General features: G+C 38.4%; 1 protein-coding gene across 1 annotated transcript in view; it reads right to left on the bottom strand.

Annotated features, from left to right (window-relative positions):
- Positions 1–26,771, bottom strand: part of LOC124545321 (vacuolar protein sorting-associated protein 53 homolog) — a 158,149-nt gene that overhangs the window by 67,824 nt on the left and 63,554 nt on the right. The window contains exons 7-8 of the mRNA XM_047124222.1: positions 21,505–21,670; positions 663–844 (exon numbers count right to left, since the gene is read on the bottom strand). Coding sequence (XP_046980178.1) covers positions 663–844; positions 21,505–21,670 — 348 coding nt within the window. The remainder of the gene's footprint in view (positions 1–662; positions 845–21,504; positions 21,671–26,771) is intronic.

Genomic DNA, 26,771 nt, shown 5'->3' with positions numbered 1-26,771 from the left:
CTCAGATGGTGTAAAATATTTAATATGTTGAGAGTATCATTCAAATGGTAAGCAAAAAATTGGTGAATGCAACTAAGCTCACGTTTTTGTTTGGAAAATATTTTGTTGCTACACCAGCATCTCCCACAGACCTTGAAATTTCTTTTCTTAGCTGGGAAAAGTCTCCTAGAATGTCAAGAATAATCTCAATGAACCATACCATGCAAATCCAAATCAGTGTTCGCCAGTTGTGGCTGGCACATACCATATTGTTGAACAGAAATGATCATTTGAGTGCCCAGTTGTAAACTGTTTTACTGTTGGCAAAGTTTTTCTACCAGACCTTGAATCATACAGACAAGAATTATTGTGTTTCTATGCATGATAATACCCCACTATATTAAAAACTGTTTCAGATTGTTTGTGAGGGTCAACCAGGGGAGATTAAAAGATTTTACCATACCGCAATCAATCCTATAATTGTGCACAAAAACTGTGTGGTGAAATGATTCTGGAGAAAGGAATAAGTAAAGGAAATCATACAAACTTTCAATGCTGCTTCAATGGATCAAAGGAGTAAGAGTGAGATCCCCTCATCTTCCAAATCTCCTGAAGCAGTGAGAATTCTATCTCATTGTATAGAAGTATATTGGACAATAAATGATAAAGTACGAATGACATACCTGTCTATACTTTCAATATAAATGTACAGATATGGTTCAAAACAGCGTCCAATGATGCCCTGGAAAGGTGAAAGTTTTGGCTTAACTGGTGCACTGTCTCTAGATTTTGTGTCTTCTGTCTCTTCCTCAAATGGGTTACCTGGAGCAGAAGGTTCATCAAATGGGTTTGTTGAAGGAGTTGCCTGGAATGAAAAAAGAAATAGATGCAGTTTCATAAATCCAAAGAAAGGATTGGTGTTTTTTTGTTATATTTTTGTATGTAATGCACATTTTTGTATGTTCATTATCAATTTCCTAACAAATATGTACAGAATTACAAGAGTATAGCATGAATAAAAGATTATTTACAGCACTCTTTTATGTTATGCCTGTCTGTGATGCAATGATTTCTCTATGTGAAGACTGCAATCAATCTTTTCCATATTACTGTTATTCTATTCTGGTGTTACCATGGTTCATTTTAAACAAAAGAAATGAACAATAACAATGGCAACCAACAAAATGATAAACAGTTTAATAATGACTGAAAATGGAATAGCTCACTAGTATGTTGAAGCAAAATGTAGTAAAGAATGTAGTATTAATGATGAACAAGAACAGGTACAGAATATCAAAACGTACAACTTTTGCAGTTATGAATGAGGTTCAATTTGCTATAGCAAACATTCAGCTGAATATAATATGTTTGATTTCAGAGGCTGCTTCCCAAACCTGGCCATATGGATCTGCTCCCCCCCCCCCCCCCTCCAGCTTTTCTGAACTGTGCAGGTGGGAGTTATCCTTAGAACACATTCTCCAGTCCCAAAATTATCCCAGCCTTTACCTACAGTAACCTACTGTCCTCAAACAGGCCACCAAACAGTTTCCATCCCCTCTGTCCTTTCACCCCTTTTCACATCCCCCACCCATCATTGTGTGCCGCCCTCTGTCAATGCACTCACCCATCCTTTCCCCTTCCCTGCTCCTCTCCTTTTCCACTGGCCACATTTTTCCACCCGCACCCCACCTCCAAACGTTATGCCAGGCAGTCTCATCAGGTTGCTATATAGTCCCCGCAGGACCTGCCAGACAGTACTCCCGCCGCCCCCCCCCCCCCCCCCCCATACCCTGCTATCCCTCTCCCTTCCCCAATCCACTCCACATTGTTATTGATGTGACAGTTGCATTCCAGTTGGAGTTGCTGGTGGTAGCAGTCACGTGTGTATGACGTGTGCTTGCTTATGTGAATGCGTGTGTGTTTTCTTTGCTGAAGAAGGTCTTGGCCGAAAATTATTAATATGTGGAGCCTTTTTGTTGTGCCTGCCTGCAACTCAAGGGGTCATTTTTACAGTTTGTAGCAATCTATCCATTTCCTAATGTTGTTGATATTCCAACCTGGAGATTCCACTGCTTGGAACACGTATATAAGTTTCAAAGGTCACGTATAAGATAAATGGCACTTAAGCTTTTGGTGTAAGCAGTCCTCTGTTGAATGATGAGGGGGAATAGGATGGAAAGGGAATGTCATCCAAGGATTTTTTGTGTGGGTCGGGGGAGTGTGCACTTAGAACAAACTGTGGCAGTGAGAACAATCAGTGAACAAAGTATGAAGACAGGATAAGCTGGAAATAGCATCTAACATCATTTCATAATATATATGTGGTGTCTGTCATTTCGGAATTGTCTGAAAGAACAGACACCATTCTGATCCAGCACCCACTATGAATTAAGACACAAAGGAGCTATAGACATTGGCTGTGAATGAGGCATTGATTTAAATTAATGGAGAAGGTTGAACATTTGTGCCGGGCTGTCTGCTTACTAGGCAGTTGCACTGACCACTGGGCCATCCAGACACAGTGGTCATCAGAATTGCCCAGACTGCCCTAGCACGCATCCTGTCGGACAAAATTCTCAACCTAACCACACACTAAAAATGTAATGAATCATGCTCATTATTCTCATTACTCGTGGCATTTCGCCATTTCCTGTAAGAGTTCGAGCAAAATCACACAAACTAAGGTGTGAATTGTTGCCCCCCCCCCCTGCCCCCCCTTTCACCTGATACTGCTCCGTCAGACTTCCATCTCTTCCCAAAACTGAAAATTTCACTTCAAACAAAGAGTTGATAGCTGGAGTTGACAACTATTTTGCAGGCATGGAGGAAACTCATTTTCGAGATGGGATCAGGGCACTGGAACATCGTTGTACCATGTGCATTAATGTACAAGGGCATTACATTGAAAAATAAAAAAAGTTTCAGTGATGTAAGTACTTTTTTTCTATTCCGTTCTGGGAACTTTTCAACTCACCCTCATACTTAGAGGACATACGGATTCACTAGCAATGTGGAGACATTATTCCACAAATGACCCACTGGAGAATGCTTAAAGTTCCCTAGCGATTAAATGGGCAGTTCTAAAGCTTACCCTCACTGCACCTTCATTTGCAGCTTCAAATTCCTAGAAACAGAAGTGTCGGGTAAATCCAATTGTAATATAACTTGAATAACATTAAAAGTTGACGTAAGATTACTTCAGACAACCAAGCTTATCTCATTCCTCAAGGATTCTTTTAACTTTGCAATTAATTGCAGATGCTCATCTTCCTGAACACTGTTATACATGTCACAATGTTTGGAATGGCAGTGTCACTCAACATTATCTTTTTTTGGTATAACAGAATGTAGATGTACTAAACATGTAGCATGTTCTCCAATACCCACAAAAAGTCACTGCAGTTCTCATTGGGATTCTTGTTGAACACAGTTTCCACTAGAACTCGGTCTCTTCTCAGCTGAACCCATGTTCATGACCCCAGCTATCACCACAGCAAGCCAATAGGTTTGTTTATACAGCAAATACTGACAACAACACATGACTACCCTGCCTGCTGGCTGACCCATGCACTAAACAGGTGACTACTAGCCAGTGAATAGAGATGTGGAAATGGAAATGGATTAACAGTTGCTTGAATAACTGGAAAAATTGATTGGAAAGAATAGTTGAAAAAAAATTTGAAGGTAATTTATGAATCTGTGTACAATCTTGGGTGAACTTTAACTGATCCCATTATCAACAGACCTTTACTATCATTACATTCAAGGTCAATAAACACAATTTGCATTAGGTACTGCTGCTTCCAGTAGTGTGTGGTACCAAATAATCACCGCAACCACTGAAACTGTCGAACTGTCACACGAAGCATAATACTTTTAGTATAAGTAAACCAAGTTCAACAGGTGACTATCAAGTCTGAGTCATTACCTTCACATTAATTCCATTGTGTTTAGTCTTGAGTGTGACAATGTCGATGCAGAAACACTCCTCCAGATACGATGTGAATTATTCTTGTTTGCACTTAACCTCTTTATGCAGGATCTCAGCAGTGAGTGAAATGATGAACAGATAGGATTAGAACTTATAACTGTGCAAATAAATATTCCTTTTCTAATAACTTGTTATAATACTTTTAATGAATGGTTAAAGTACACATTTTTAATAATGCTGGTATGATGGATTCAAACACACGTCTGTGCGCTACCACTTCCGGAAACAAAAGGGTGAAGATACATGAATTATTAAACTGAAGAGCGTATTTCTTACTTTATTTCATACAGATATTTAATGATGTATCAAAACATTATCCTTGCCACAAAACAACTCATTAATTTACTTCTGGCTGTGTCTTTGGTTTATAGATCATTCAGTTTACATATAGCTTATATATAAGAAAAGAAAAGAAAGGAAAATAATATGATTCAATACACTGGACTGTCCAGTTGAGGTAGCCTGGAAAAGTTCTTGATTTTGCCAATGATAAATTATTGCTCTTTCTCACAGAAAAAACACCTGAGATGCAGTGCAACTGCATCACAGCATGGAAGTTGCCCTGCAACCTCTCATGCACAGCAGTATTGTTTGTGCTAGAAGGTAGGCAGTGGCATCTCTAATGGAATCACTATCGAAGCGACATTAATGCCTAATCTTCCTTCCTTTTCTTGGTAGGTAGTGGCTGATGCCAATAAAGTATCAAAGTATTGGCCAACTTGGAAAGGAAAGGAAAGGTAGAGTTTAATGTTACACAGAGATCAACGTCATTAATAATAATACATTAGTTCAGGTGGATGAAGAAGGAAAATGAAAGTGGCCTTGTTAAAGAAACTATATTACCATCCACATCAAGCGATTTTACAAGAATCAAAGTACACTTATTTAAAATGATCCCGCAGGTATCTAATTAGCATCTTGAATGGACAGTAATGTCCATGCTTTGCATATCGTTACTCTTTTATGTTCTCTACCTCAATCAATAAAAACAGAACTCTTACAGGATCACTATCTATAAATTTGTTTTTCCTACCCAAGACATAAAATATAAATGAAACTTATTGAAGGAAGCAAAGAAATTTTGTTAAATTTTTAATGCACAAAGCGAAATTAATAAATCCATAATCCTAACCAAGTAAATTCAATGTTAGTTTGTATATGTAAAGATAAGATTGTGGCACTTAATTCTGTCATTGACGTAAACTTCCGAAAATACTACTATCACTGAATTTAAAAAAATAACAGTGCCATTTATTGGTTCTTTGTTGTACTATCCCATCACTGAAGTTAAAATCTGCACTACTAAGCTGAACAGACTCCTAAAACTTTAAATTAAAATACCTCTTCTCCATCATCCCCGCGTAATTCGATTTTGATGAAATGAAGTCTATGTTTGCCTCCAGATACACTGAAGTTACCTACAAAAACCACATGAAAACTTGTTCAGTAGTTTTTGAGATTAGTGTGTTCAAACAGACAAACATTATGGTTTTACAGTTTTATTATTAGCACACATTTAAAAACAATGATAAAAAATTTAAGAGGTGAGCTGCATTCTGACATATTTTAACAGTCTAATTTAGTCAAGAATAGGGTAAATGGTCAGTCTGATGAATTAAATACAGATCTGAAACAAATTTCAGACACTACTGTAAGACTCAATATCTTAGAAAAAAATAAAGATTACAATGACGTGGAAATTTTATGTTCCATTCCCCAACAATGGAGACATGTATTAATAATTTAACTGAACAAAAGATTAATGAAAAGACAGTCATCCACCAAGTTCACCTCATTCAACAGTTAACAATGAGAAAACCAAAGTATAAATCTTAAGACTTACAACAGGTATCTATCTTAGTTCTATTGTCTGTGAAGAATTTGTGTGCAAGAGACTATTTAAATTTAGTACAAAATTACAGTTCAACTAGTGGGAAAATTACGTTAATAATTTCTGTAAATAATTCAAGAGGAATCGGAATGAACTTTGTTGTCATGCAGTGTTTGATGTCAATTTATTTGCAACATTTGATTTTCGTAAAAAATTGTAATCATGACTTAATATTAGCATTAGGAGACATAATTACTGAGGCACAGTTGTACATTTATGTTTTTATGTAGCAAACAAGAAGAGCATGAAATTTTTTTGAGATTAAATAAAAAGAAGATTAAAAATGGCAGATAAAGAGCCTTGGGCTTCCATTAAGTAAAAGGAGGATATAGATCAATATGTTTATCCTGAGGTGGGTCTTGAGATATACTGATGCCACTAGCATTGATGGGATTAGGATGGAGTGCCAAAAGGTCACTTCACCAATGGGACGGCAACCACCTCTGAAATATATCTACGATGTCCATTAAAACCTAAATTATGACATGATAGGTAAGGAAATTTAGAATCAACATTGAGAAACATGACTAATATAGTAAGATGATTAATTTCATTTAGAGGGAATTATTTCCATTAATTTATTAACTAGCTAAATTTATTTTGTTTTATACAAACACTTATACAAAACTTATTTTAAGAACATCTTACTGAAATGTGCATGCATTACACTTTCTTCATAATGAGTGGTCTTTTCAGGTACAAATGGCAGAAGGCCCAGTCCCCCCCCCCCCCCCCCCCCAAGTAGTGTGGGTAAATTGGTGATACCAAGTTGCTTCCTTTATTGTGCACTGCTTTAGGATTTTTTTATTTCATGTTGACAAGGGGAAAAATTAGTAAAGTAGCTAACTTACAAAAGTAAGTTATGACGTGTTGACGTAGACTTTAAAATAACAATTATTGTTGTTTACATGATTACTAAAATAATGTTTATGGCATGGTAATAGAATTTTATACTGATGCGGTCAGTTCGATGATGGCACACTTGACAGCTGCCTCTGACTGGAATGCCATTGCAGAACTGCCAGAGATAGCAGTCATATATGTATGAAGTGTGCTTGATTTTGTGTGTGTGTTTTCTCTCCAGGAGAAAGCTTTGCCCGAAAGTTAAAAGTGTAACAGTCTTTTTGCTGCGTGTCTGTAACTCAACGTATAATCTTTATGATGAGTAGCAATCTATTTTTTTCTAATATTGTTGATATTCCAAACTGGACTTCCCATTGTTTGAAATTGGCATTTTACATTAATTAAAGGAAGTTAGAATGGTAGTATTGAGTTTTTACAACACCGCTGGAGAAGGAGTTTGACACAGCCTTTCGGGAGGTCATAATCATTAACATACAGAAATAACAAAGAAACTGCATTATATAACACTTAGTAAATGGAACATCTGAGAAGTCTGATGCTAGACTTCCCTTAGGCTGATGTTCACAATTGATTTGGCTGCACTGTACGCAACACACTGACATTTGGAATCTGATTTGCAATACAATTATATCTTTTTGTCAGGAAGGTTAAGTTTTCATTACTGACAGCAGTGTCCATCTCCATGGATCATTATTATTGTTTATGTTATGTTGTGTTAGCATACAAGGTTCTTTGTGGCTGATTACACTCTAGCTGAGTTAGCTGACAAGCATCTCATTTATGGGGAGGCACGATACAACAGGTGAGCAGCAAAGTTCCTCTATACAGGGCAATTTCCTGGGAGGAGATGACCAACTCAGTTCACATTATAAATATTTCTTCATGAAACAAGATCCTTTTAACCAGACCAATGGGAAATTGGTTCACCTCACAGTGTGCGAATTGTTCAGCTTGAGGAACTGTGTTACAGTGTATTGAGTACATCCCCAGCACCAGCACACAATCAGCAGCAAAGGAACTAAATACAAACAAACTGTGTATACCCTTGACTTCCAAAATGAACTAAATACAAACAAGTTGGAAATTTCCCTGACTTCCAAATGTGTTTTGTTTACCAACAAGGGAAGGAAATACAACAGCTGATTGTTGAGAGGAGTTTGCCAACACTGTGGGCACCATGTTCTCCCAGCCTCACTCCTATGGATTTCTTTTTGTGGAGGAGGTGAATTGTAGACACTGATTGACGCTCCGGAAGAGCTGGTTGTCCATTTGGTTGAAGCTGCACCTATTAACCGTGAAACATCTGATTGTTTCAATCGTGTTAAGACAATGATTAGGATGCAGATGCCAGTTATTCACTAATGTAAATGGACATTTTCTGCAACATCCCTAAAACAACATTCATCACATGGAGGTTTAACACCTTCTCTGAACATCAATAGTGTCGAAATCTTCGTGGACCCGTTGGGGTCAAACGGTGTGCCTGTGACATTTTTGTCACGAAAAAAGTGTTGCTTTTTATCTCCTCTAAACCCTATAAAAGTGTGTGTGTGTGTGTGTGTGTGTGTGTGTGTGTGTGTGTGTGTTTGCGCATGCGCGCACATGCATGTTTTTTCCCTCATTGGTGAGTTTGGTGGTGGTGGTGGTTAGTGTTTAACATCCCGTCGACAACGAGGTCATTAGAGATGGAGCGCAAGCTCGGGTTAGGGAAGGATTGGGAAGGAAATCGGCCGTGCCCTTTCAAAGGAACCATCTCGGCATTCGCCTGAAACAATTTAGGGAAATCACGGAAAACCTAAATCAGGATGGCCGGAGACGGGATTGAATCGTTGTCCTCCCGAATGCGAGTCCAGTGTGCTAACCACTGCGCCACCTCGCTCGGTCATTGGTGAGTTTGGCAGCTGCAGGGTTGCCATCTCATCTCTAATGAATAAACAGCCATATACACTGATAGTGTTCCACTCATACTAACCATGCAAATTGGATGGATAAAAAATCTACTCACCAAGTAGCAGAAGGAGAAAACATGTATAAAGGTTAAAAAAATGTGCAAGCTTTCCGAGCCAGTGGCTCCTTCTTCTGGCAAATCTTCTGGAAAAATGGTTGAAGGAGAAAGAAGAACAATGAAGGAAAATGAATGGCAAAGTTTACAAACGAGGAGACTTCAGAAAAGTCGCCCAGAATCCCAAGTCGGGGGAGACTTACCAGACTTCTCAACCCCTTTGGTAAATCTCCCTTGGTCCGGGGTTCTGGGTAACTTTTCTGAACTCTTCCCATTTTATAACCCTCACCAGTCATTTTCCTTCATCCCTCTTCCCTCCCCTTAAACCTGTCAGCCAGAAGAAGGAGCCACTGGCTATGAAAGCTTGCACATGTCTTGAACTTTTGTATATATTTCTTCCTGCCACCACTTGGTGAGTGATTTTATCTATCCAATTACACTACAGTCTCAGAAATTTATCATGTTCATTGACACAACCATCCAAACACGTAGACACAAGATTTAGTTATTACTTTTCCTAATTTTGTAAAAACATTAGTTTCATTTTTTTATGTAATGAAAAATGTGAGAAATGGCATGTAAGTTTCAAGGAAGCTTAGAATGATCTCCACTGAACAGCAGCATTCTGCAGAGCACAGTTTAAGAAACATCGATGTAGAGCATCAGTGGTGCACACACACTCCCTGACAATGTCATGAAGCGTAATAATAGCTTGCAACATACTTTTCCAATTACTGATCTCTGATAAAGTCTTGAATATTGTAAGCAAGGTGTATACACAGAAGAGAAAAAAAATTCCCTATTTCCTGGTTAAAAATACACTTGTTCCGTGGTGAAAATACATTTTTCCATGTTTAGTGACAATATACTTTCCCTCAGAGCTTTAAAATGTATCAACCTTGGAATGGCGACGGTTTTATACACTGGCATAGAAGTTTCAGGCACTTTAGGAACTAAAACTCAGCGGGGGAAAAAAAAAGTGTTTTGGAAAGATTTTTGATGCGCGACAACATTTACAATGCATATTTTGAAAGTATAAACAGGAAATCCTGCAAATACAGCACAATAACTTCTGAAGTGCTGAAATTGATATTGCGATGCACTTTTGTCAGGCAATCATTTGAAGAACAATTATACTCTTTGCCATCATTATGATATAATTCATAATCTAGGAAAGAACTAAAGTCTTTTTTAGTGTGTTTTACCCTTTAAGACACTTCAAACACAAATGTGACAGTAAAATATTAAATAACGGGATAAATGGCTGATCTTCTCAGCCCAAAACTTTTCAAAGTGGCTAGTCCTCAGTGTTAAGTTTTGAACGACAGTCTAACGTTCCATGTTTTAACAAATTCATCACACATTCCAACACGTGGCATAATTCATCTTCCATACATGGTAATTAATGCTTCTCAAAACACCATTTGCAGTATTTTCTGGTGACCAGTTACAAATGTTAACAGTTGTCATGTCATGCTCCTTGAAACTAGGCCCACAAGAGAGATGCATTGAAGGAGTTCATTGTTGGGCAGTATTCCATTGTCTTTGAAACATTTTGCTACTAGCAAACACTTGGGTGAGGACTCTGTGTTTTGTAGTAGTAAATGGTGCATTTTCTATGCAACTAAAGTTTTATTTTGGTGTTATTCTCTCCTTCATGTTTTATTGCGGCAGTATTATTCTGCAGTAGCAAGCTACAGTAAAATCCTCCGTTAGATTTACCTGTTCTTACCAATCAAAATTACAAAAATTTAACTGCAAACTAAAATAATGAAAAATTCTCAGAAGCTTAAAAAATTCTGAGTTTTTCCCCGATTTCTCTTGGATGAAAAAGCTCCTGGTTTTTTTTTTCCCCTTCAGATTTCCCAATTGTCCCAGGGCATATACACCCTGTGTAAGGCTGACATTATGTCACTGAAAAAGATGAAATACTATTTCCTTTCCTTGTTGAAACAACTCTCACTCGCAGCTTACTCTTCTTGACCCACCAGATATCAGCAGGAGATTGTAGTGGTGATCAAGTCTCCTTATACTTAACTTGAGTCAAAAAACAGCACAAAGAGGAGAGTTACGAAGAAGCTGCTATTCTACTCTGATGACCAAAAATGTCATGACACCATTCACCAGGAGATTGTCTGCTGCCTGGTGGTACGCATTGCAGGCACGTGACATGGTAAGGAAAGTATATACAAGGTATGATGGAAAAGTAATGGGAAGTTCCTTCAATGGTTCTGTTTTATCTCATCAATGGTGGCAACAGAACATCCTTTCATCATTCTCTTCTGCCTCCAGAATAGAAAGAAGTTGCACAGGGCCTTGTCCAGCAAATATGGTGGCTGAGGAAACATAATGGTTCTGTTTCTTTGCCAAAAAAATCACAAGCAAATATTGAGCAGTGGCTACGAGCATTATTGTGATGCAATTTACATGAGTAGTTTTGCCAAAATTCTGGTCTTCTTCTTAGGACGGCTAGACGCAAACAGCATATAACTTCCAGGTAGAGTATTCCTCATTGACCGAATGACTTAAGGCAGGAACTCAAGATGCACTACCCATCATTATCGAAGAAACGAGTGAGAAAAATCTTCACTTGATCGAATTTGCTGAATTTTTATCGGTCTTGGCTCTTCGGGCAGTTTTCATTGGGATGATTGGGCTCTGGTTTCGACGTCACACCTGTATAACCATGTATTGTCACCCGTTATAACCTTGTTTAGAAGTTCTGGATCATTGTCGACTTCATTCAGCAATTCCCGTGTGATGGCTATACGACATCATGTTTGGTTGAAATACAACAATTTCAGAATAAACTTTGCTGCTACATGTTGACATGCCAAAAACATCCAAAAAAATTGCTTGTCACGAGCCACACGATGCTGGCATCATCAATGACATCTTCAATGGGGATTCAGTGATTTTCCAGAACAGTTTTCTTTACTTCTTCCACATTGTCATCAGGGCATCCAGGGCAGCTTCATCTTCAATGTCTTCTCGACCCTCTTTGAAACATTTATACTGCTTGTGAACTTTTGTCTTACTCATAGTAGATTCGCCACAGGCCACAGTCAACATTTCAAATGCAGTGCTGGACTTTATTCCATTTTTCAGGCAAAATTTAAAGCAAATTCTTTGATCCATCTTTTTTGAAAGTAAAAATTCACAGAGTACTTGAAAACAGGTATAACCTTTTCGACTGTCACAGTATGCTAAATATTCAAAACAACTGAAAATGTAAACATATCTATCAACAAGGTAAATAAAATTGAAAATCAGTTATAAAAAACCCCTCCAAATTAAAAAAAAGTAATTATTACGTTTTGATCACACCTCGTAAATGAAGCAGAGACATATGGAAATTCATTCTAGCGATGATACGGGCTGCAAATAGAGAGCTCCATTGACAAAGGGCACATTGTTATTGGCTGGCATTTGGGAAAATTCATCTTGGAAATGGTGAAGCTGATCAGTTGTTCGCATGCTATTGTCATGAGCTTCTATAGAGAGATAGCAAGAAGGTGTTGGACATCCACACCTTATCACAGAATATGTAGTTTGGTCACTTGCTGTCTCTGTAAAGCAGGACAGAGATTGGACCCTGGATAAATGGAAATATGTCACCTGTTTGGATTAGTCACATTTCTCTTTACATCAGTTCGACTTTCATGTCTAGATTTCAGTTATCCACGTTAATGTCTGCTCGAAACATGCACCACACCATGGACATCGGGTTTTCTGTGGGACCTATGGTAATAATTGTAGGCATCATGACAGCTATGGACTATTCCACACCATCTGAATGCCTTCGTGCTTGATGTCTTCCCTGACAGTGATGGAATTTTAGCAAGCTAACTGTCCATATAATGACAAAGTACTGCTTGATGAGCACGATAGTCAAATAAAAATGATATCATGGCCACCAGATTTGCCAGATCTGAACTTGATGGACCAAATCTGATACACCCCTGGGTGTCATCTCCACACCCACAACTCACCTGCCCATAGTTTATGTGAGTTGTGTGATCTGTGCATAGACCGCTAGTGCCACAAGTTTACAGACATTTAACAAGGACTTGTCAAATAAATACAAGCAGATTCACTACTGTATACACTCCAAAGGTCAGCCAACATGCAACTAAGCAGATGGTCATAATGTTTTGGCTCATCAGCGTATGTATACATTAATTTCTTTGAGTGTATTAAATAGATGTCCAAATGAAAACAAAATACAATTCATTATTTGATATTTAGAGTATGGTACCTGATCAGATATGATTAGAGCAATGTGAGCTGCGAGCCACTAGTACAAAGATTGCTGAAAAGTTTGTTTGTGCCACCATGGTTCTGTATAAGAGAGTTCTTACAACTTTGTCAGCATAGTCTTTCATTGAGTTGTTACTGTGCGGATTTACATGAAAATTCCACAATGAATAAGGTAAGAAAGGTTAGCCTTGGCCAAAGTGTGCACACTTACATATGCAACTCACGGACTTCTGTCACAGCCACTCAACTATCAAGCTATTATGGAAAGCACAATCTGTAAAGAACACGACAACAAAAACAGTTTCTCACCCATTAGTAGTGAAACAAGAAACTGCAACAGGCTCTAGCTGCATTCAACTCTTGCCCCATTGCAAGCTAGACAGGCTCGGGGGTAGGGGAAGGGGTTACAGAGGAGAAGAATGTTGTGTCATGGGTAATTCTATTTACTGACTCTCAGCTTGTTCATCCCTCCTGGTGATATTAGGGGTGAGGAAGTTCTACATTGAGTTTATATTTTATTTATTCACCATATTTTCCTTCATTTCATAACCTGTCTGAACTCTGGTATCAGTGTATACTTGTTTTACAGCCTACACAAAGCTTCATTTTCCAAGATAATCATGCAACAATAAAAATAAATAGTTCTACCGATTTTGGGGTGTTGCTTGGCCTTGGACCTTCTTGGGGAAGTCTTTGCAGAAAAACTACTCAGTATCTTTCTGTCCAGTTTGTACCCTCTGACTGGAGATATCAGAAAAGGCTTCCGAATACTATACTCACCTTCAAATTGTCTTTTTGTATGAAACTGGATAACCAACATTGGTCAGGTTATTCACACATGAACAGTCTCCTCATTGCCCACTACAATGATTCTTTTTGCACTGTTAAATATGAGTTAAAATTTACAATACAACTCAAATAATCTATTTCATGTCATCAGCTTACTCAAAGTTTTATTAAAAGTACTGATGTTAGTAATGATCCAAACACATGTAGGTGTGGCACAAGCTATTTCACTAACAGGAAATCTGCAAGATTTCGTATGGCTAACACAAGTGAACAGGGGAATATATAAAGGATACTAAACTTGCAAGAAATTTAAAAAGTGTAGATTACATATATATTTAAAACCAGAGAATGAAAGTATGTGCATAGCCCGAGCATCTCAACTGAACAGTTGTGGTACATTAGCATGAAAGGACTGCAGAGCAAAGCTGACAGCTGTGAATCAACAGCTGTTGGTTATTTAAAACTCTGATCCAAGATCACTACATCATGTCTCCTCTAAAGTGAAATTTAAATGAAATTACAAAGGCTTGAGAAGAGGTGAATGGCCTACCTTCACAAGTGTGTGACTTACAATAGTGTGAAAATGCAGTTGGTATGATGCACCATGTGACATCAGAACAGGATGACATGGGACAGCTTTCTCAGAGCAGTAAAGGACCACAGAACTTTGTCAAATGTTGGAAAATAACAACACGTGTTCCATTGTCTTTCCTCACAGTCCACAAGGGTTTGTTGTAAAACTGAACGAACATTGTCCTTTGCAAAAAATATTTTTGATACTTCACCAAAAAATGTCTCTTGTTTCAATGGACTTCTCAATGCAGATGAGTGTGTGTCAACTGGCAACAACTCTTTTTCCAGTGAGTCTGGATTATAGTAGCACTTGTGAAATACTGTAGTGGTTAGTACTACCTCCATGTGTTTATTACCTCTGTCAATAAAGTAGTGTGTGTTATACCTATGGCAACACAGGACAGATGCGTAGCATCATAGTCTAGGTTGCTGTTGGATGCTGCAGTAAATCTCGACTGATCCACAAACAACACTTGACACACAAGGAGCATATCCTTCTCTGCATATCAAGTACTGTTTCTTCCCAGAAATAACAATCCACCCAAATGTTCTTACTGGATAAACACAGCAACTTGGCACTTCAATAATCTCTCATGATGCAAAGATATTCCTGTGAATACAGTCCAATTCTGTTCAGTTTAATGCCATGGCCTTTTATCACTTCATACAGTGATCTTGCTAAATACTAGTTTCAGGATCTAATCATCATCATCTTGGACAGTTTCCAGCCACTGGCTGGGTCTGTTGGGAACACAAGCCTCTCCATCGTGTTCTGTCTTTCCACCATTCCCCCTCTTCCACCTTCGTCCAGTTCTCTCCTCTTCTCGTCACACATTCCTTCACTCCCTTCCCCCATCTATCTCTTGGTCTTCCCCTGGGCCTCTTCCCCTCCAGTTGCAGATCAAACATCCTCTTTGGAATTCTTCCCTCATCCATTCTCTTCATGTGTCCATACCACTGCAGTCTTGATTTTTCTATCCTGTCCTGTACTGGTTCCTCCTTTAGTCTTTCCCTCACATACACATTTCGCAATCTGTCTCGTCTTGTTACACTCAACCTGCTCCTCTGGAACTTCATTTCACTAGCTTGTATTCTACTTTTGTCGCTTTTGTGCATTACCCATGCCTCACTTCCGTATGCCAATATGGGGACAAAGTAGGTTCGGTATATAATTCCCTTGGATTTCTGTGGCACCTCCTTGCTCCAAATAAGCCCCCTAATGCATTTGAAGAACTGGCCTGCTTTTCTGCACCTTTCATTTATTTCCATTGCGTTTCCCCCCTTACTTTCAATCATGCTTCCCAGGTACTTGAAGTTCTCTACCACTTGTAGTTTTTCCCCTCCACAAGTTATATCCACATTTGGCCTATTCTTCTTCCTTGTTGTGACAATTATTTCACTTTTCTTTGCAGAGAAATGCATTCCATATTGTGCTGCCGTTGCCTCCCATACATCTAACTGCTCTTGCACCTCCTTCTCGCAATTTCCCCATAACATCAGGTCATCGGCAAAAAGCACTGCTTTCATTTTATGATCTCCAATTGCATCTGATACTTGCTGTAGGATTTCATCCATAACAATAATAAACAATAAAGGCGAAAGTGCACTTCCCTGTCGCAGCCCATTTTACAGCTTGAACCATGCAGTACGTTCCCTCCCCACTTTCACACAACTCTCACTTCCCTCATACATTTTTCTGACTTTTCGTGTTATCTCTTCATCTATCCCTTTTGCGTTCAGCACATCCCAGAGCTTGTCCCTATAGATACTGTCATACGCCTTCTCAATATCTAAAAAGGCCATGATTAAGTCCTTCCTGTACTCATAGTGCCTTTCCTGCAGTTGCCTTACCGCAAATATGAGGTCCGTTGTTGATCTTCCCGGTCTGAAACCATACTGCTCCTCTTGCAGTCTACTTTCAATACTGCTTCTTATTCTCTTCTCCAGGATCTTTTCATAGATTTTTCCACAGTGGCATAGCAGGGTGATTCCTCTGTAGTTCTCACATCTCCTTTTATCCCCTTTCTTGAAGATCGGGACTATAATTCCTTTCTTCCAATCCTCAGGAATTCTGTTCTCCTTCCACACCAGCCTCAGCACTCTGTATAGCCACTGGGTTCCTACTTCTCCTGCTGCTCGTATCATATCCACTGTTACTTCGTCCCAACCTGGTGCCTTGCCCCCTTTCATCCTCTTTATGGCTTCTTCCACTTCATTCCAAGTTAGATCATCAATTTCCCCACTATTATAATCGTCTGCTGCCTTAGGCTCTCCATCGCTGTTAGTTACCCGCTTGACGGCATTCAACAGATCTTCAAAGTACTCCTTCCAAATCTTTTTGAGCTCATGCATTTCCTCCACAACTCTTCCATTATTATCCATGATCCTCAGACACTCGCTTCTGTCGTTCCTCTTATTTCTTACCATGGTGTAAAGTACTTTTTTGTTCCCTTCACTGTCCTCTTCTAACATTCTTGTCCATTTTTCCATCCACTTCTTCTTCTCCGCCCTTACTATGGTCTGTGCCGCTTTCTTGCTTCCCTTATATTTTACCCTAGCTTCCTCTGTTCGGGTCTGGAACCATTCTCTGAAGGCTTTGTTCTTTCGAAGTACTGCCTCTTTACATATGTTGTTCCACCATGGGGTTTCCTTACTTCTCCTCTTTGTGCTAGTTCTTCCGTACAGTCTCAGCTGCCTCAACTAGAGCCCTCTTAAAATCTCCCCATTCTTCTTCCACTGTTCTCTGATCTTCCTTTGGCAGCTTCTTGCTGATCAGTGTCTGGTACTGGGTCCTCTGTTCATCCTCTTTCAGCATCCATGTCTTCAACCTTTTCTCCTGTATGTCTGTTGCCCTCCTATCTTTTTTCTCTCAAAGGGTGGCTACCAACAGCCGATGGTCACTGTCTAAGGCCTCAGATGGAATGACCTTAACATCTGTGAGGCTGCTCATCATCTGCCTATCCACTAGTACATAGTCTACTACTGAAGTTTGGGACCAGTCTCCACTGTACCAAGTTATTTTGTGGCTACTTCTCTTCTTGTACCAGGAATTTGCGATCGCCAGCCCATTCCTCTTGCAGAATTCCAGCAACAATTTTCCTTCTCTATTTCGGTTCCCCCAGCCCTCTGGTACCATTATCTCCTCGAATCCTTTCCTGTCTGTGCCAACATGTGCATTGAGGTCCCCTATTATAATCTGATTACCTCCATTTAGCTGCTTTTGCATGTCATCTTCAAATTCCTCCTTCTCCTTTTTTGTACACCCCACCTGTGGGGTATATGCTTGGATGATTTCAATGCTTTTTCCTTTCACTCATACTCTGGCTTTTATCATTCGATCATTGATACCTTCCACCTCCTCCTGCAGACCCTCTCTGACCACTATTGCCACTCCATTTCTTCCCCTCTCATTCCCTATCCAGTACAGTTTACATCCTTTACTTAGTGGTTTTTCACCAACTCCTCTCCACCTAGTCTCAGCAAGTCCCAAGATGTCCAATTTCCTCCTTTCCATCATTTCTACAATTTCTTCTAACTTCCCAGTTAGAGTCCTTACGTTTAAGGTGCCCAGTCGTAAACCATCTCGTAATCCTTTTCCATTGCTTGGTCGGTTTCCTTTAAATCTGTTCCGTGATCCGAGGCATGTTCCCTTTTTGAAAGCAGTTGATTTATCCACTACTTCAGCATCTAATATTGTTTTATTTCTCTATATTTTTAATTCTGTATTATTATCAATGTAACTTTTATGCGGAACAAATTTTATTAATATGTGATGATTCCTTGACGGAACTGCAAATTTTCACAATTGTGGTGTATGATAGCAAAGTGCTCTACGCTACAAATGTACCACTTGTAATACCTTTATTATGCTAAGCATCCAGTTCCACAAATCTTTTCCAGCTTGGGAGGGGGTGTGGGGAAGGTGGTTCCACCATGTTTATGGACTATTCATTGTACCTAATATATGATAAGGATGAAGTTTACTAAATGGCTCTGTTTCATTTTACGGCCATTTTCTTCTTCCACATTCAATCTTTCCTTAGACAAAGTTGTATCTGCAATATTTATCCATTAAATGGATGAAACTGAAGAACAATTTAATAATAATTTATAGATTAGGCATGTACACAGTTACTAAGAATAATAATCAGCTGTGAGACCCAAGATCTTGCATTACAGAATTTTCATTTGGAGTTTGCATAATTTGGATCTAAATATAAGCTGTACGCTTATGAAAAAGTTGACAATATTGAAAAAATTTAAAATCAAGAAGCATTTAGTATGGAATGCCAGAATACTTCTACATGGACTAGTGCAGACCCTGCATCATTCTCTAAAAATTACATCCACCAGTAGCTCTCATTGTATCCTATGGATCAAGTGATGAGGCACCAACCGATGGTCAGCCCAAGGGTTGGTGGACTGGTCAAGTATCAGCCTAGCAGTTTGGCATTGCAGACATGGATATAACTCTTGTCACTAACAAGTCATGGTAGACTGACGAGCTATTAGAAAACAGGCAACATCTAAATTTCTTGTTACAGATCACAGTTACTGTCAATGATTCAGACATCTCTTCTGGATAGTCATTTGAACAGCTTAGCCACTCCTGCCTGACAAACCTCTTCGGAGTTTTTAAGTTTGCCTTATGTGACAATATTTATCCTCTTAAAACATATGTGACTTTGGCCGAGCAATGAAAGTAAAGTGTAGGTTGCACATGCACAACAGAGGAAATTCAAACAAATTTAGTGTCTGTCGCTACTGATCTGCTAAACCTTCTTCATCATCAGACATCACAATAGGATGAAAAACACCATCAGCAGCAGTTGGTTCATCACGAATAAATGTTACATGTGAAGAAAGTGTAGCAACAGTGGTGATTGGAGAGGGATTTTTTTTTTTTTTTTTTTTTTTTTTTTAAAAAAAAGGAACCAGCTATTTCTATGGCTTGCTTAGAATTTAGCAGCATCACAACCTGATGTCTTTCCTACTTTTGATGAGAACACTGAAGTTTGGAAGGTGTATATGCAAAGATTTCTGCATTTCATGGTATTCCAGGTAACCTCATATGAACAGAAATGACCACTGTCCCTTTCTTAGCCTTCTCCTAACATTATTTGCTTATTTAGTAAGTTAAGTCTCTTATTAGATCCCAATGGCTTACCATTCTTCAAGATACGTGATCTGTTATTTCCTCATTTTGCTCCAGCATTGTATATTTCTTTTACTAACCAAGACAGTTGTCTGCCACTGCCATCTCCAACAACACTGATATATACACTTTCTACTACTCCCAAGCACTTGTTTGCAACCTCATCAGTCTTAGTAACAGATCAATGTCAACATCCTGTTGCCCTAGCCATTCTCCATGGAGGTCAATAACAGAGCTGTCACTGGATACGATGCCCTGTCATTAACCTCCCTGCTGAAGCAGGCACAAATTGGATTGTTTACATTCATATGCACCCAATTTGAAGGTGGAAGGGATAGATGCTGTATCCTCTGGATTCACTGATTAGGCACACAGCAGTTTACTGAAGACCACCACAGTGTGGCAGTGCTGTCTGTCTTGTATTATATCAGAAAAACAGCACGTCAGTCACCAGTGAATTGTTACAGATCAACAACTCATCGGTAATCCCTATCTGTTCCACCACCAACCACCACCAGCAGTTTGGTTATACTGTGCTATGCCCCACAACTACAGAAGCTTGTCTACTAGTTTGATTTTTCCTCTGGATCGGCCTATGTATTGTTCTGCAATTTTCTACTGTCAACTCGAATTCCAACTTCAAGTTGGCCGACAGAAGGTGCAGCCTACTGCAATAGTATTGGTTCTCTATAGACTCTATTTGAACAATAAAGTATAATTTACCATCTACAACATCATCTATAGATAGATAAGGGAACTACACAACTATATAGCTATAGGATCAGCATCACTTCCTAAAATGTAGTAACTTAACTTGATTAAAACCTTCTATCTGCAATTTTTAACTAATAGTTAATACCTACATCTGTCCTATGCCTGTTTTAACTGTCGTGATAACAGTCAGTTGGTAACAGATAATTGAATAGGAAGCTGAGAAACAACTCATACATAAAGTGTTACAGACATGAAAAGTGTTTTCCATTTGCAATTATCTCCACGTTCGGCCAAGTGCCAATGCGAAACTCAAGAAACAAGAAATAATTACTATTGGTTTGATCACTTCTGTTACTTCAACAGCTGGAAGAAGACTTACATTATAAAGTTTACAGTATATCCAACAACATTTATCTCCCTTTGGACGACTTCTTGCTTTTGCAACCGTGTTATCAGGTATATACTGTGTCCTAACTGCACACAACTGTCAGTTAAAGTAAACTGTACATAGTTATTTAGTATCTGCTTCATTCATTGCAATATTCTTAGTATGGTTAACAATGTTAATGATGGAGTTTTCTCTCTCTCTTTGCCTCTGGTAAGCACTTCTTGTAAAACTTTCCTACTAACGTTGTTTCCTACTATAGTCAGCATCATTTCACTTAATCATTTTGCTTTCTCTTTTCTAACAATCTTCTCATATGGTTCACACAGTCTCACTGTACATTTTCTAGATATATTTTTCCGATTATTCCAACATTTGCTCCATCATTAGTACTTCTTTCCCTCTCCTGACATCGCTTATCAGGCTAGAAATCTTTTTAATTGCTCATATATGGTTACCATTACTATCTATAAAAACTGCTCTTGGGTTTTGGTTACCCATACTCAGACGAATAACCTCTCATGATCTGATCAGGTAATTCATCAGCTCTTGGTGCCTATGCTTCAATATGTTGGGATGAAACAATACTTACAAAATACACGTACCACGTACATAAAAGTCAGAAAACTAGCAGCAGATCAAACCCACTGTTTTGAAAGAAAATCCAACATGTTTCAAGTCTTTCAGCCAGCACACAAACACACACCAGGGTTCACAAGTTTCTAATACAGGAAGTAAAAATAGGAATTGCAAGGCACTTCTAGACAGCTATCACAGTGTACTGGTGAAGCTTTACACCACCTCTGTATCATATCACGACAGGCAGATTAACAGACATCTTAGTCTACAATACAATGTAAACAAAAAAAGGAGAAAACGAGGGAGTGGGGGCGTTACAAACCTCCGACAATCTTCTCTCAGTTGGCCTATCAGTCTCCTCTAATGTGATACCAGTAAACCTTCTTGCAAGAAGACTTTCAAAATTTGCTGTTTTTTGTATTACAAATAAAAGCAGCTTCACATCAATTTCTGTTTTGCGTTTATGCATCAACTTTGAAAGCTCATCTCTGTAACAGAGGGGGAAAAATATTACTTGCATTTTCTTTTAATAATTTTCAAATCTAAATACACAAAAGGAAGAAGTAGTAAAATGGTCAGTTGACATACATTTATGTTAACAATCTGGACGAATTTTCACTCTGAAGTGAAGTGTGCACTGATCTGAAACTTCTTGGAAGATTAAAACTGTGTGCCTAGCCAGGACAGGAGCATCTGCTTTTTTTGGCCAAGTGCTCAACCCACGGAGCTATCCAAGCACAGCTCATAACCTGACCCCACAGCTTTCCTTTTACCTACACCTCATCTCCTACCTTCCAAAGTTCACAGAAGTTCTCCTGTATACCTCGCAGGACCTGTATTCCTGGAAGAAAGGATAATGCGGAGACATGGCTTAACCACAGAGTGGGAGGTTGTTTTCAGCATTAATTTTCACTCTGCAGAGGAGTAGGCACTGATTTGCAACTTCATGGGAGATTAAAACTGTGTGCCAGATTGGGACTTGAACTTGGGACCTTTACCATTTGTGGACAAGTGCTCAACTGACTGAGCTACCGAAGCATGACTCATGATCCACCCTCACATCTTTAGCTCTGCCAGTACCTCATATCCTAGCTTCGAAACTTCACAGAAGTTCTCTTGCATACCTTGCAGGACTAGTACTCCTGTAAGAGAGGATACTGTGAAGACATAGCTTAGCTACAGCAGAGGGGATGTTTCCAGAATGGATTTTCACTGTGCAGCAGAGTGTACACTGATTTATAAATATTCTTTCTACCACGAGTACTAGTACCATAATGTATGTAGGCATTGGTGGAAGTATAGTTGTGAGAGCAGGTCATGAGCCGTGCTTGGATAGCCCAGTTGATTGAGCAGTTGCCCACAAAATGCAAAGATCCCAGGTTCGAATATCCAGTATGGCACATAGTTTTAATCTCCCAGGAAGTTTCAATCAGCACACACTAGCTGCAGAGTGAAAATTCCTTCTGGAAACAATCCTCCAGGCTGTGGTTAATCCACACCTCCGCCATGTCGCTTCTTCCAGAAGTACTAGTCCTGCAAAATATGCAGGAAAACTACTGTAAAGTTTGGGAGGTAGAAACGAGATAATGGTGGACGTAAAACTGTGACAGTGGGTTGTGTGTCATGATAGGATAGCTCAAGCAACTAAGTACTTCCCAGGAAGGGCAAAATTCCCACATTTGAGTCCTTGTCCGGCACGCAGTTTTCATCTGCCAAGGATTTTCATATTAATAATCATTATTAAATAATTTATGTTACAGGCTGTGGAAGTATATCTGACAGTATATGAAAATAATGAAAAGGAAAAGGGAAATGTGGATGTGATACTCCCAGGAAAATATATCAACAGATGCCTCTAAGATAGCAGTTCATGTACCAACCTTTGCAAGTTCCTGTTGAGGCATTTTGGGCTATTAAGGACAAAAAAGCCAGAATAACTAACGGAAACAAAGAACAGCTGAATTTCACACTTGCTGAATTTCAAAACATGTCAGACACCAAGAAGAAAAGTGATTCTGCTACGTGACAACAATGACCATCATACTGCTTCCAAGCAGACCTTGAAACAGACATGACAGCATGTGATCTTGTGGCAACTGGTGCTCGTTTATTTGAACTAAGGAACATGCTCAAATCTACTGGTGTGAAGTCACTAAATGGTCGTGATGTTTTAGTTCTAATTAAAGAAATTTATCTCAAAGGTCTTGGCAAGAATTATTTGTGCAACACTATTTCAGCTCGCATGAAGGAAGAAATAAGCAAGTTGAGGCCAGTCAGGAAAGTCTGTGTACTCAGGCTTTCATACAGAGTGTATTGGCGCTTTTTTTTTTAAATAGACAATTAGAAAAGTTCAGGAAAATGCAGGTCATTAATGATAGAAACTGTTTTGTGATTGTACCCATTAAACTATTAAATAAACAATTACCACTCATATTGTGTATACACAAAGTGGAACTGGTACCAAAAATGATGGTTATGCTATTATCTACATAAATAAAAATGGAAACGTTCATTTGTTAAAAATCTTTTATATGTGAACGTTTGTCATCGACTGCTTTCAAATTTTGACAAAAAGTTGCATTGAATACGAGCACGCTTTTATATACCTACTGAAGTGTCATATCTATACAAACAAAAATCAATTGCCACATCTATGAAAGATCACCACCTGAGAACGTCTTGACCGATTTGGTGGATTTTTCTTTTGTTGTGTTCTTTATTGTCAGGACAAGGTTTGTATGAAAGAAAATTCTTGGAAAATCCGCCAGAAAAGTTGAAAATTAAATCAGTTATGAAAGATCATCACTTGAGAATGGCTCAACTGGTTTGGTTGACCTCTTATTATTATTATTATTATTATTATTTCTTTCCTTTCTCAGACGTTATGTCTGGTTAAAAATGGAAAGTGATGCGGACCTTGATCAAGTGTGACTTCCTTTTAACTGTACGGTATACGTTACAATGCATTTAGGAACTTTCGGGTAATTGAACATGTGTCAATAATTACAGATTTCTGTAGTTATATGTATACGTTTGGATGTAGCTGTATTGTGTTGATGTACTGGAGGATAATGTGTGGTATGACTCCTGTAGTTGATAGTGTAATTGGTATAATGTCAACTTTATCCTGATGCCACATGTCCTTGACTTCCTCAGCCAGCTGGATGTATTTTTCAATTTTTTCTCCTGTTTTCTTCTGTATATTTGTTGTATTGGGTACGGATATTTCAATTAGTTGTGTTAATTTCTTCTTTTTATTGGTGAGTATGATGTCAGGTTTGTTATGTGGTGTTGTTTTATCTGTTATAATGGTTCTGTTCCAGTATAATTTGTATTCATCATTCTCCAGTACATTTTGTGGTACACACTTGTATATGGGAACTTGTTGTTTTATTAGTTTATGTTGTATGGCAAGTAGTTGATGTATTATTTTTGCTACATTGTCATGTCTTCTGGGGTATTCTGTATTTGCTAGTATTGTACATCCACTTGTGATGTGATCTACTGTTTCTATTTGTTATTTGCAAAGTCTGCACTTATCTGTTGTGGTATTGGGATCTTTAATAATATGCTTGCTGTAATATCTGGTGATTATTGTTTGATCCTGTATTGCAATCATGAATCCTTCCGTCTCACTGTATATATTGCCTTTTCTTAGCCATGTGTTGGATGCGTCTTGATCAATGTGTGGCTGTGTTAGATGATACGGGTGCTTGCCATGTAGTGTTTTCTTTTTCCTATTTACTTTCTTCATATCTGTTGATGTTATGTGATCTAAAGGGTTGTAGAAGTGATTATGAAATTGCAATGGTGTAGCTGATGTATTTATACGAGTGATTGCTTTGTGTATTTTGCTAGTTTATGCTTGTTCTATAAAGAATTTTCTTAAATTGTCTACCTGTCCATAATGTAGGTTTTTTATGTCGATAAATCCCCTTCCTCCTTCCTTTCTGCTTAATGTGAATCTTTCTGTTGCTGAATGTATGCGATGTATTTTATATTTGTGGCATTGTGATCATGTAAGTGTATTGAGTGCTTCTAGGTCTGTGTTACTCCATGTCACTACTCCAAATGACTAGGTCAATATTGGTATAGCATAAGTATTTATAGCTTTTGTCTTGTTTCTTGCTGTCAATTCTGTTTTCAGTATTTTTGTTAGTCTTTGTCTATATTTTTCTTTTAGTTCTTCTTTAATATTTGTATGATCTATTCCTATTGTTTGTCTGTATCCTAGATATTTATAGGCATCTGTTTTTTCCATTGCTTCTATGCAGTCACTGTGGTTATCCAATACGTAATCTTCTTGTTTAGTGTGTTTTCCCTTGACTATGCTATTTTTCTTACATTTGTCTGTTCCAAAAGCCATATTTATATCATTGCTGAATACTTCTGTTATCTTTAGTAATTGGTTGAGTTGCTGATTTGTTGCTGCTTTTGTGTATATGACTACTTAAAAAAAAAGCATTTAGTCTGACAGATCAACTGCCACGTTTTCATAACGAAAACAATCAGTGTGACAGTTGTGTAGGGAAATGTTACAGAAAATCTCAAAAAGCTCTTGACTGAATTATTATAAATTTTAATATCACACTCTAATGGATGTTCGGATGGACGTATGGGCATAGGCTATATATTTTTGTAATATATATAAATTGGAAAAGTTCTTGACCAACTTACTTTCAATTTTTACACAATACTCTAACGAGCATTGAGACAGACATAGGCTACATATAAGAACTGCTGGATGCGCTAGTGGTATATAACAATAAAGGGAACATGTTGTTAGCAGAAGCCTCATGTTCATTTGTTCAACATCTTAAAACCCTACAAGTTCTTCAGCAATTAGATGAAATTTTGAAAGAATGTTGCATTCAAATATGTGTGTTTTTATATATCTAATGAAGTGCCTTATAATAAATAAAAAGTAATGCACATAACAGATGTATTTGTATACCTTATAAAGTAATTGAGTAGATAAAAGAAAATCACTCTCCAAGTGGCAGCAGGAGAACATACATATAAAAAATGGTTTTATGTATGCAAGTTTTCAGAACCAGTGGAGCCAGTGGCTCTTTCTTACACTAGAAGGGTTGAAGCGTAAGGAAAAGGGGTGAAGGAAAAGGACTGGAGATGTTTAGGAAAAGGGGTACAATTCGCAAAAGTCACTCAGAACCCCGGGTCAGGGGAGACTTACTGGATGGAATGAGAAGGAAAGTCTGACTGTTGGGGACTGCATCCGACAGGATTTGAAAACCTGAGAGCTTAAAGGTGGAAGACAGGGTAATATGCACCACAAAGATTACTGCTAAAACATTGTGACCAAGTTAATATGAGTGAAAAGCTGAGTGCATTGTATGTAAGAGAGATGGAAGGGGGACAGAAAAAAACATATGGGTCAGAAAATGAAAGATGTAGAAAACTAAAAGCAGAGTGATGAAAGGAGTAGTTACTGTGAAGAGAAGAAATTAGCATAAACTAAGGCCAGGTGGATGGCGAGAACCAAGGACATGTTGTAGCATTAGTTCCCATCTATGGAGTTCTGACAAAATGGTGTCTGGGGGGAAGAATCCACATGGCGTGTGTGGTGAA

The sequence above is a fragment of the Schistocerca americana genome, chromosome 8 (assembly GCF_021461395.2).
Source record: "Schistocerca americana isolate TAMUIC-IGC-003095 chromosome 8, iqSchAmer2.1, whole genome shotgun sequence".
NCBI classification, from domain to species: domain Eukaryota; kingdom Metazoa; phylum Arthropoda; class Insecta; order Orthoptera; family Acrididae; genus Schistocerca; species Schistocerca americana.
This window is presented reverse-complemented; position numbering and strand designations above follow the sequence as displayed.